The 13,109-nt window shown below is 41.0% G+C and overlaps 1 protein-coding gene across 1 annotated transcript; it reads left to right on the plus strand.

The window, feature by feature from the left end:
• Window positions 1–3,061: 3,061 nt before the first annotated feature.
• Window positions 3,062–7,707, plus strand: LOC113149752 (cytosolic 5'-nucleotidase 1A-like). Its single transcript, XM_026342013.1, has 6 exons — window positions 3,062–3,267; window positions 3,401–3,568; window positions 4,447–4,576; window positions 4,740–4,862; window positions 5,221–5,405; window positions 5,897–7,707. Exons 1-6 carry the CDS (start codon window positions 3,154–3,156, stop codon window positions 6,254–6,256), a joined length of 1,080 nt encoding a protein of 359 aa, XP_026197798.1. The 5' UTR covers window positions 3,062–3,153; the 3' UTR covers window positions 6,257–7,707.
• Window positions 7,708–13,109: the final 5,402 nt, after the last annotated feature.

Here is a 13,109-nt window from a genome sequence, read left to right on the forward strand (position 1 = left end):
CTGACATTAAATAAACAACAGCCTAAATCCAGGTGAGTGTTTGCAGCCAATGATGAAGTCCTTTCTGTTTTTTAATGTGTGTTTCAGTATTTAGTTGTTGTTTTCTGCCTTTTTTTGCTGTGTTTAGCCTCTTTGGTTGCGTTTTCTCCCTCTGAACATGCTTTCTAAGTGTCACACTGGTGAATCAGGTTGATTTCAGTCGTCTTTTGTTGATTTTAATGTGTTTATCTCTCACAGTCACTGTTTGTTTCTAGCAGCAGCTAAACACCTATGAAGGTTTGGAGCTCGCGCTGTTCGCGGGGGTCGCGCGGTGACGTCTGTTTACCAACAACGCGCACGCATCGCTGCACGTGACACAATAACCGTGACGGGACAAGCGCGCGCCAACACTTCAATGATAATACATCCTTTATCCGGTGCCCGGTGTCCCGGTCACTTTCACTGGCACCGTGCACGGACGCTCATCCGTGTCGGTTGTTCTGTTGTTTTATTAATTCCCACGGAGATTATGGAGTATTTTACCAGCACGTGCGGCCCCGGATTAACGAGCAGAGAGCAGCGGAGTGATTTCACGAACTCACGTCGTTATGTTTTGATTGATAATTTTTCGTCACATATCCATCCGCCGACGGATGTAGTTCTTTACGCGTAGCGAATCAAAGTAGTTGCTGCTGCTGCTGCTGCTGTGATTTTCCGCTGAAGCCAAATTAAATGTGTGAATTATTCCCCGCATTCAGCTGTTCTACAAACGCCTTCCACGCACTGTGGACCATGCGTGTCTCTGTCCACTTGAGCATCACTTCACGCGTCCCTGCATCACTGCCGGTGTCCGCACTTCAGCATCATCAGCCCGGTGAAGCCAGCGAGCTGCCGTCCCGGCTCCGGAGCACTGCGGTACTCACGGCGTCATTTAAACAGAAGCTGGCTTTAAATAAAATAAAATAAAAAATCACAGTAACAGCCCCGGTGCATTAAAAACGGGATTTGAAAAGAAGGAGCTCCCATTCTGTCCCGTGCAAAGTTTCCCTTGAGTCCCGCAGGACACCTGAGAACGAGCACTTACCGTCAATCGCCATGATGCTCCGTCCCGGACTCTACCAACTGTGGAGGGGGCGGAGGAGGAGGAGGAGAGCCGGTGGACGGAGTGAGTGACGGCACCAAGAAATAAATGCACATTAAAACACGGTATTTAAAAGTCTAGAAACATTTATTATGAAGGGCAGCAAAGAAAAAGACTCACCTATAATACCTCTCACTTTCTGATAAGGCAGCATTAATAAAGACTATTAATGTGTGGAGTATGTGAACATTGTGGAATTTCATGGTTTTCTCCATTAAGTTGTCATAAAATTTAATCTGATCGTCATCTAAGTCAAGAGTATTAACAAATATAATGTGCACAAAATAATAACACTAATAAACTTCTGATATTCTATGTATTTATTGAGAACAATCATACAAATCTCAAGGTGCTAGTAGAAAAAAAAGTATGTGAACCCTTGAAATTAAATAATAGTTGACCCCTCTTGGCAGCAATAACTAGACCAGGTTCTTCTACAAAGTTTCAGCTGACGTACAGACGTTTTCACATTATTATGAAGAATTGTTTTTCAACACTTGGGAATTCATCTTCAATCACTGCAAGCTGGCCAGGCACTGATGCAGCAAAGCAGGCCCAAATCATGATGTTTCCTCCACCATACTTTACAGTTGGGATGATGTTTTCATGATGGTATGCAGTGACCTTTTTATGCCAGATTTAGTGCTGTGTGTTCTTTACAAATTTCAAATCCAAAGTTTAATATAGTTTCATCAGTCCACAAAACATTATGCTAATACTGCTGTGCAGTGTCTGTGTGCTCTTTGGGAAACTTCAGGCGTGCAGCAATGTTCTTTATAATAAGCAGCAGCTTCCCTACTGGTGTCCTGCCATAGACACCCTGCTGGTTCAGTGTTTAAAGTACTGTAGACTCATGAACACAGATGTTAGTCAGCTCCAATGATGCCTTCAAATCTTTGGCTGTCACTCAGGGTTTTTTCTTTACCTCATTAATGAGTATTCATTGTGAACTTGGGGTCATTTTGACTGGCCGCTCACTTCTTGGTGAAGTATCCAAAGAACCAACGTGTCTCCATTTGTAGACTGTTCACCTAACTGTAGACTGGTGAATATCTTTGACATCACTTTGTAACCCTTTCCAGCTTTATGATTCTTGATCATAGTACCTCTGAAACGTATTCTTCTTGTTGGGAGCAAACTCAAAATGTTTCAGTGTTTTTTTGTCAGTAAAAGTAGCTTCTATGTTATTCTATCTATGTTATTTAAAAAATAAAATGAAATAAAATAAGAATAAGAATAATCAGAATTCAACTTTTGTACTTGTGCCCAGTGCAGTAACTCTATACCTGCACAGAACTGAACTGCAAGAACTCTAAATTGGGATTTCAGCACATCTGGATCTACTGACTTATTGTCACCACAAACTGAATGGAGAGCTATATTTTGATTTAGTTGGATGTGTTCATTCTTTGATTTTCATAAGTCTTAAATGTTTTAACGGTTTTCTGAACTGCTGGGCTGGATTTTTTTAGTATGATACCTGAATAAAGAAGAACGTCTGTGTGCAGTCCTCCTCTTATAACCATCCGGAGTCTGGAGATAACTTTGTTTATTGTTTGCACATTTTCTCTGAATTCATTTTCATCTTTAACATCTTTTAAACCATCCTTACTCCAAAATCTCTCTAACGATCGCTGACTTAAAGTTATGAAACAGACACCAGTTGTCAAAAAAATAAACGTAAGAAAGTATCAAAATACATTTACTAAAAGTAAAGTTCACATTCAGTGCGTCATATTTACCACAAAGTAACTAATAACTAATGTTTCATGAAGTAGGCCTAGTCAGATTGTGGTGGCTCTCCCACATAAAACAATGCTCTTTACACACAGACCACCATCAGTTTTTATGACAGATTCTTTCTGACCATCCATTTTACTCTCTCCCTAGTGTAAGTGTTGCCCGGGGCCTTCGTGCGTCACCGCTGACACGCCTACCGGGCTTCCCTCACTACATTTCCGCAAAGTTTCCCTGTGCAGCTCCCTCACCTTATTCGGGTCTTTTTAGTACTGAACATACAGGAGGTTATAAAGATGAGTGAAATCAAGACAGGAGGTCCTGTTGCGAATGAGAAAAACGCAGAGGAGAAAGACTGGGCAGCGGCCAAAGCCGCATTTGAGAATCTGAAATCCAACAAACCGAGACCTGTAAGTATTCCGTGCAAACTCTGTTACTACAAGCTTCAGTGAGATCTACAACTATGTAGCATGTAGAGGCTCATGAATTCAAACCATCCAGGTGTTTGGTTACGCACAGTTAACGCCTTGTTTACCTCCTCAGCCCAAACCCCAGTATGCTGTCACCATCGCCGTCTCCTCTCGCACCCTCTTCAACATGGTGGAAGAGAAGAAGATCTTCCAAGAACAGGGAGTCGAGAAGTACGTGACTCATCAACAAGAGCATGAAAGTGAGCCCCTCAAACCGGGAGCTGCTTTCCCCTTCGTCAAGGTACAGTAGGCCCGAGTGTCCGTCAGTGAGCGCAGGGCGTGGTGCGCGTAAAGCAGGTTAATGACATTAGAAATGACAGATCACCATGACTAAAACTGGGCTGCATGAATTCTAGTTTCACATTCTGTGAATCCAAATCCAGGTTTTAGTGCTGAGACTTACACGTTACGCACAATCCCACACCCAGATCCAGTATAATTAATGGACTCTTCTGTTCCTTATCAAAGACAGCTTCCTAATTATTTGTCAGTCAGACTGATCATTCATTTTTTCAATGTTAAATACGAGGAACTACAGGACAAACTATTGTTTTTAAGACTATGTGGCTTTAAATCGCTTCAGTTCTGCTTTTAATGCTTCTAATCAGTCTTGAAATTGAAGGATGAAGCAAGAGGAAAGTCATTCTTGTATTTATTGGTGGTTGTACAACTACTGACAAGACAAGACAAGACATCTGTGACAGTCCTGCTACCACAACTGGCAACACACACTGTGGGTTTAATGCTAATGTTACAATAAATGTGGATCTGACTGAATGTAGGTTATGAGGTAATCAATGACTCACTGGAGCATGTTAATGATTCCTGTTGCAGAAACTTTCCATCTCTCCAAAGACAGTTTCTGAAGGATTTCAGGCTCACAATCAAAAGTTTTACTTCATAGAAAATGTGCTTACTGGTGTTTGCAATTGAAAAACGTATGCATTAGCAAAGTTACCAGTGCAGAAGTTGTAAATATTCGTACATTTTCTAAATACAAAAGATGAAATCCCCTTCAGACAGCGACTTAAGTGGAAGATGTGTGGTTAAAATGTTGTAACGTCAGTGTTGTAACCCTGTGTTAAACAGACAGCATCCTGGGTGTGTCCTTTCTTGCAGGCGCTGATGAATGTTAACGCTCGACTGAGGGAGCTCTATCCAGATGGCGAGGAGCTGTTCGACATCGTCTTAATGACCAACAACCATGCCCAAGTTGGAGTGCGTCTCATAAACAGCATTAATCACTATGGTGCGCTGATTCCTGACCTAAACAGCTGATTGTTTGACACAGCGACAGACATACAGTACAGTAATGAAGGGTAGCAGTTAATCTGTCACACAATAGAAATGAAGAACATGGAGTTTACATGAGTTTTCTTTCTTCACATACGTCCATCTCTTTATTCTTTCAGATCTGACCATAGAGCGATTCTGCATGACAGGAGGCAAAAGTCCTATAGGCTACCTGAAGGCCTACATGACAAACCTTTACCTCTCCGCAGACTCTGAGAAAGTCACAGAGGCCATCGGCGAAGGTACACTGCTGTCAGATTATAATCCCAGTTCCTTTTTACGTGACCGTTTTCAAACTCTTTGTCAACCTTCAGCAGCCAGAAGATGTTTTTATACTTTGCTGATATTTATACATGTGCCTATTGAATTTGACAATTTAGAGAAATCTCAATCCCACACTGTGCAGAAAGAAGGAGCTGGCTGAAGACTCTGGCTCTATGTCTTCAGAATACAGACAAAAGAAGCATATTAAGCAGATATTAAGCATAAACACTCAAAATCCATTGATAAGTGCTGGCCTAAAGGTCAGAGGACCTCACCTCACCTTTGTGTTAAACTGTACGATGAACACATTGTCCAAACTCTCACCTGCGTCTTCAGGAATCGCTGCAGCCACCATGTTTATGCCGAACACGGAGACCGAGTTGAGCAGCACTCAGCTGAGAGTGGCGTTCGATGGCGACGCCGTCCTCTTCTCAGATGAGTCAGAAATCATCGTGAAGGAACACGGCCTGGACACCTTCTTCGAGCATGAGAAGAAGTTTGAGAACAAACCTCTCGCTCAGGTAACAGATGGTCAAACATGTCGGTTCTATCGCTATATCTATATGTATATATATAGATTACTCCAAGGGAATCATCTAATATAATGATGCTAATTGTCTCAGACTTCTACAGTGGATCTCCCCTCACCTTAAAATGCAAAATGCAGAGAAAGTAAATGACTGTAAACACACAATCAGAACAGAAGAGTTCACCAGATACATTAGCTGTTAAAACAACTGTGGTGAAACGTGCACATCAGGTGCTGGCAAATGACTGCACGGTTGCAGAACCTGCTGTGCTCGCTCATCAATTATTTATTCCATCATACCTGTTCCTGTTAGTACGATCTTTATCATCAGTTCAAAAACAAACGTGTAACTACTGTTTTCTGTAGTAACAATAATAAATACACATATACATGTACTTATACAAAGTACTCACGTTTTTTTACCCAGATTAGGATCTAATCTGTCGCTCGATTTAAGTTCATCTAACTTTTTGAATCTTTCAGGGTCCTTTAAAATGTTTCCTCGAGGCTCTGGGGAAGCTCCAGAGAAAATTCTACGCTAAGAACGAGCGTTTGAACTGTCCCATCCGAACCTACCTGGTCACAGCCCGCAGTGCTGCCAGTTCAGGAGCTCGTGTACTAAAGACGCTTCGCAGTTGGGGCCTGGAGATTGATGAGGCTCTCTTCCTAGCCGGGGCTCCTAAAGGGCCCCTGCTGCAGAAAATTAAACCACACATCTTTTTTGATGATCAGATGTTCCATATTGAAGGGGCCAAGGAATTGGGAACCATTTCCGCTCATGTTCCCTATGGGATCGGGCAGAAGTACCACAAAGGAAAACTCATTCAGCAGAAAAAGGAATAATGGTAAAAATAATGCAACATGAGCTTTGCTCCAAAAAATTTTTGACTTATATTTGACTTCTGTCAATAGGGTTTCCTACTGTTAGGGATTTTATAAACTGTTTTGTATTGTTTACTTTATGATAGGATATTATTGATGGTCTATATTTAAAGCAACACTAGGTGCCATTCACTGTTTCTTAATGCTGTTTTAGAAGCAAAACACCTGATTCATTACCTCTGGGTGCCTTTTATAATCTATTTGTTTACCTTTCTGAATTACTCAGAAAATTGTTTTTGTATTTTTTTGAGTTTTTTGTAATTTCTTTACACTTTTATACACTTTTATTTTATTTATCTTTGGTTTTGACATAGGCTATATACAGTCGCTCCACAGACGACTCAGACACCTTCACCCTTTGAAACTTCATTGTGTTGTAGATTTAATTAACCAGTAATCCATAATCACAAAAATTGGGGAAATTGTTGTTTTGACAGCTCCAATAGATGATTCTGTGGCATTTCGGTGTCTTGTCCAAGGACATGTCAGCATACCGTATGTCCAGGAGTCAAACCAGTACAGGGGTTTATATATGTGTGCTCTCCCTGTGACCGAACTTGCACTTACGTATCCGTATCCGACGTATCCAATGTCAAGCATGTGTGCCACAACACCAACTTTAATGCAGGGGGGAGCTCCCCCATGTATACTGAAGAACACATTTACCAATTTAAAACTACACTAAAACACAAGTTTCCAAAAAGGGAAGGGTTTGAATATTAAATGAAGTCACTGCAAAACGTTTACAGTCTCACCAGCGTTTTTATAGTCTCCATTTTATTGATAACGGACAGTACAACCCAGTGTTGTAACTTTTATTATTCAGTCACTACTGCAACTTAAAGTGTAGGGCTGGTGTCATCTTGTATTTTCTTATTCTTTTTTTACATTTTGTCAACAAATGAAAATACCAAGCAAGTCTTTTTGATAAATTAGTAGAAACTTCTAAAAACATGCTTTCACTTTGTCCTTATGGATTGTAGTCTTTAGATAGATAATGCAAAAATGCAAATGCATTTAAACTGAACCCAACAAGGCAAGATATTTTCATCATTTATGGTGTCTTGCAGTACTCACCTCAGTGGAACACTGATGCTGTTTCTTTGTTGTATTTGCTTTTGTGCACAAAAGTATTTCTGCGAGCTCACTTTTAAACGTCCGTCTGTTCATCAGCACACTGTAACTGCACTTTTCCATCATGGTAGCATGGTTTTTATATAGTGACTACATATCTGCTGTATACTGTATCTGCAGATATCACTGTATGTGTGTATGTGGATATGTGTGTGTGTGTGTAGTTCATGTGTTTTACATTGATAGTAATACATGGTAATGCTCTGATTTCTGTTTGGGTGTATCTGAGTTCTGTCAAATGCAAAAGTTGAATAAATACAGGGATTTGGAGAAAGCCACTTTGCTGGTCGTTCTTAGAGGTAGAAAGTTAAGTACTGATCTATTGCTAACAGTTAACAGCAGTTGGTTAGTTTGTTTGCAAAAGAAATATAAATCTATACCTTATTTTATTGTTATATTGACTGTCCTATTGTCCTCCACCATTCATAGATTTGATCACATCTGTCTGTCATTAGTCCCCTACGCCTCTGTTTAGATTCAGTTGATGGAGAATGCTGCCCAACTCACATGTACAGGAAAGACAAAGCCACCAGGGGGCGCTTGTGCCATTAATCTTTTTGTGAAAACATTTTCTTGTAATACCATTAATTGTGAATTCTCAAAGTAAAAACATACAAGATTGTACTTACTAAGAGCATTATGCTTTTATAATCATTTATTTTATCTTTATATATATTACAACTCAGGATCTAGAAACAGATTGGTAAAATCTGTGGGACAAATTCCCTATTAATTAGAAATTTGTGAGGAGAGAAACGTTGTTGAAGCAAAAGTGAGGACACTAGACAATACTATAAACAGTCATATCATTATATGGATATTATTTAGTGTTGATTAAGATGGAGATGATAAATGATTTTGTAGTAATGTTTCATAATTATGTTTACAAAATATACGTATATGTATTAGTAAATTAAACAACTGACAGGAAATTCATTTGCAAATGTATAAATTCATTAATATTTTAATATGGAAATATACGTTTCACTACGATAAGGCAGATCTTTAGTGACTGAATTGCTTTCTTAATACCTTTGGACAATTTAGCAACAGGCATCTTCACTAGTTTGGTCACCACAGTAATGGTTACGAGCTGTGTTTCCTCCGTTCAAACAGATGTGGAGAGGAATCTTGAGCTACGCTCTGGGGGTCCGGATTTACTTTCATTTTCTAATCTTCTGCCACAGTTGAGTTATTCATCTTGTCAGTGGAGCATCTTTGCAGCGAAACAAGGTTTTGTCAGGCAGCAGAGTGTGTGTGTGTGCATGACGAGAGCTGGGACCAACCGGCTGTTGCCATGGATACACGGTGCTGACACGACAAGAACTGTGTAGGCTTGTTGAAGATATAATTAATAACAAAGGATTAGAGGCAAAGGTAGCATGGGGCTCAATATGAGAAACCTCATCACACAGTTGCTATAATTGGCACCCTTTCCCTCTGAGTGCGTGTGTGTGTGTGTGCACGCGCACGTGCACAAGGATGCCACATGAAAGTTACAGAAAAACAACCGTTGAAACAGTATCCTCATACACCGCTGCTGCATTTATCTTCTTGACAAGCAATTTGCTCTAAATATGTTTTCTTGGTTAGTGGCCAGAAACCTGTAGGTAGATGTTTTGTGAAAGCAATTTATTTGGACCACCACTACCTTGGTGAGCAGCTTGATGCCTTTTCATTCTGGATATGTTGAAAACATTTATTAAATAATTAATATTTATTTAATAAACTCCACTTTCAACTTGGGAGCACAGACACCTAATGTTTACGTGGAGTACAGGCTGGACTCGAGTTGTTTTGGCCTCAGTCAGTTGGAACAACACCATTGTGCCAGTGGACTCATGAAAACGGAAATCATACCTGCAGGAGAGGCCTTTAGCCATGGCTATGACCTCCCAGACTATTACACACCTTGCTCTTGGTGTGATCCTTGTTGCGCGACCACTCCTGGGGAGTGTAACATTGGTGTTGAAAGTTCTCCATTTGTATACAATCTGTCTGCCAGTCAACTGCTGGAGCCCAAACTGAATTTCTTCAGTAACCCTTTCCAGCCTGGTGAGCATCACCGTTAGAAACAACTCTACAGGGGGGTGCTATCAATCAGATAGCGAAGACACAGATTACTGTTCTTTGAATAAAGCAGGGCCTCTCTGAAACACCTTAATGTAATTCTGTTTTTCTACTTTTGTTAGTTTTATTATTAATTATTTAACACATTTTTGACAAATTTTAATAATTGCATTTTTAGAACTATCACATTTTAAATCATATTAATGCAGGAATAGACACAATTGAAAAGCGGTATCATATTGAATGTTATAAAATATTGTCTGCAGGCTGTAGCATGCAATGGAAATGTCCCTAAATATTGACTCACGCCAACCTGTTTTGAGAAATCTGGATATACTACCACGCACACGCCAATATCTAAAAATTGTGACATGAATTTGTGCCAGGTTTATGAATTTCCTTTCCTGATAAAGAAAACACAGAGTTGATGAGAAAGACATGACTGCATACAGAGGACAAGCAACGTGGATATTATTGGAATCGTGCGAACAAGGATACGACTAGTCACACTACTCCATGTAAGAACAAAACCAGGATAAAAGTCAAACCCACTCCTGGTCTTCCTCAGCTGAGTTTCTGTTGATGAAGTTTGAGTTTCTGCAGGTGGCGCTCACTCCGTTGTGCTGTTCAGCCGTGAAGTCTGTCGACACTTGTGAAAACAACTCGGGGAATCTGCTGCACGATGCTTCAGTCACCATTTGCTGTGTGACTGAGTTGGTGGAGCACTCTTAGGGACATGACAGGCTCTGTTGACAGAAAACTATGGCATGATAATGACATGTATTGAGGTCAGCTGGTCCACCCTCCCCACAACCATATAGACACAGGATGCGTGGTATATCCACTCTAACCGCACACGAATTGAAGCTTTAGATAGACATACTGTGCATCTTTAGTGTGACGGGGGGTTGTGTACACTGCTGAAGTCTTTGATCCAGTATAGAGCCGTTGGTGAATGCTTTGTAAAGATTAAACTATACACAGTTTTTCGCCTGTGCTAACACCCTTCTTGTTTGAAACAGATGCTCATCACCCTCGTGGTATGCATTATGTGCTTCTGTAATTGCTGTCTGACTGATGTTATTGCAGCCTTGACAGTGTGTTTTGCGGGGATCCCAGGAAACCTATCTCTACACTTTCAGAAAGAGCTGGCCTTTATTCAATTTAGCCCATTCTCATTTGATTGCACAGTGTGGTTCTCTGAAAGCGACCCCGCTGGTCCAGAGGCATTGACAAGTGTCTCTGCATGAGATGTATTACTGATGCCACATTGACATGCAGTTTCCTCATTTTGGCTATTCACCAGAGCACCTGTTAGCCATTACTGACTGTTTCGACTAAGATACAAGCCGCAGTTAGTAAACGCCATACCTGAGCATTCAATATGCAGAACTAAAAATGGAAACAGCTTAAGTGATTCTCTGAAAATGCTTCTAACAATCTGAAATCAATCACTGCTTTGCCTGTTTCTGTGAAAGGCTACCAGGAGAGTACTGCAGTGATCTTGCTGTTGGCGTGTTGACTGAAGTTTAGGTCTGGCTTCTGCTACGAACTATAAATTCCCACATTTTGTCAGTGAAAACATTAAATGGTGCAGAGTGAAAGTATTAGATTACTTTTTCTTGCAGCGCTTTAGATTTATCTGCTCTGTGTGAAATGGGATTGGGCTGCTCTTTGTCACTGCCATATCTAATAAATGTTCTGTTCTGTTTTTGCTGTAATTCGGCCACAAGTTAAAATGGCTTTTGTCATTTTTGAGAACGATCACGTCGGCTTCCTGTCCAGCCAGAGTTTAGCATGAGACCATGTGGACAGATGGCGGAGCAGCCTTTGATTTGACAAGAAGTGTAGGCAGAGAGAAAATACACTGCCATAGTAACAGCTGAGCAGCACATCGCCACACTTCTTCGTGGCCAGAGCCGATCAGCTGTGGCATTTAGTTCGCTCTGCAGGCTTAGCAAGGGACACAGAGTGTGGCCCCTGCAGAGGCTGAGCCAGGCAGTGGAAGGGAAAGCAAGGAAGCATCACCATCATCTCCTACGCTTGTAGCAGGAATCCATTTCAGCACCATTACCTCTGGGCAGCCACGGGCTGACAGTCTCTCCCGTCAGGGCGATAGTTCTAAATTGGCTCCCACCCCTCTCCTCCTCCTGAGATTGAAAAGAGATTATTAAAGACATTCATCACAGAAGAGGCCCGAGTCTGTCTAGAAAGTCTGAAAGTGGTGAGAAATGGTGGCACAATGGGGCCTGAAGAGAAAAGATAAAAGAAGTATGGAGCGGAAAGAAAATGATATAGAGATATGTCTGTGTGCTGAAGGCTTGGTGCTCCTCCGTGTACCAGACAGGGTGGTCCCCTGGGTGTCCTGTGAGCCGGCTGGGCTGTAGCAGCAGGCAGGGGCGTAGGGCCCATGTTTGGAGGAACGCATGCGCACAGCAGGCCACCCAGTCATGGCTAAGACCCTACATATCAGATGTGGCACTAATGATACCTCTAGAGAGCGAAACAGTCTGGATCCTGCATGACAAGATGCAGTGTACAGTATGATGTCGGGGTAAAAACACAGGTAGGAAAAGTTGCTCTGTGGTGTCACATCAGATCATAATGGCTTGGAAAATCAAAAAGTTGTACAGTGTTACATACAGCACATGCCTAAAGAAGAGCAGATTATTTAAACATTAAATATACCAAAAATAATAAGGCAGCGTTTTTTACATTTTTAACTTACGATTACAATCTCACACCACATGACTCTTTTAGGTACATGGCATCTAATTTAAACTGCTGTCACTCTCTTGCCAGTTTCAATCTCTCACTCTCCTCCCATGCACAGACTGACAGAGGTATTATTGATGTAGTTATGTAACCACCTGAATATTGATGAACATTAGTAGACCCATGTGAATTCAGTATGTGGAAGCTGTGTTCTATATATACAGATTGAATTCATAGTTCACAGTTTTTTTTTATCTTAGATACCAGAGGTTGATAGTGTTAATATCTGTGTGTGTGTGTGTGTATCCTAAATCCTCAAGTTGAACCGAGTAGAAAAATACCCATTATTAGCTATTAATCCATAATAGAATGTCTTTTTCCATTTCAAACGTACAGTACATCTTAGAGCTTTTTCATAAGGATCAATATCTGTGGGATATTGATGAGATGGCTGTAATCCATTACTCAACAGGCCTGTCCATTAGTCTGTGTTTTATCTGCCATGTGCACTGTTAGATCAATTCTGTTCTATGGCCATTGACCTGGAAAAACCTGAAAATGCTTTGCATGCTCTGTCTGATGGTCTAATTGAGAACAGCACCCTCTGAGTACGTTCTGCTCAACTAGCAAAGACTGTATGAACATTTCTTTACATTAACCTGGAGCTCCTCAGTTTAACAGCAGAGCAGCAGTGATTTCCTGCGTCTTTAATTTCCTTCAGAATATCTTATCACAAAAACGTGATATTAAAAAAATCAGTCACACTTTTGTCAGTCTGACCTGGAGTAATGAGACATCTCCATAGCTCTGCATTAAATTTTAAGTCACGGATGTACTTGTCTGACATAGCAGGGGGTTTTCCTGGCACTGAAGGAGGCCATCTGTTCAGCCTAGA

Source organism: Anabas testudineus, chromosome 24 (genome assembly GCF_900324465.2).
Source record: "Anabas testudineus chromosome 24, fAnaTes1.2, whole genome shotgun sequence".
In the NCBI taxonomy this organism is placed as follows: Eukaryota; Metazoa; Chordata; class Actinopteri; order Anabantiformes; family Anabantidae; genus Anabas; species Anabas testudineus.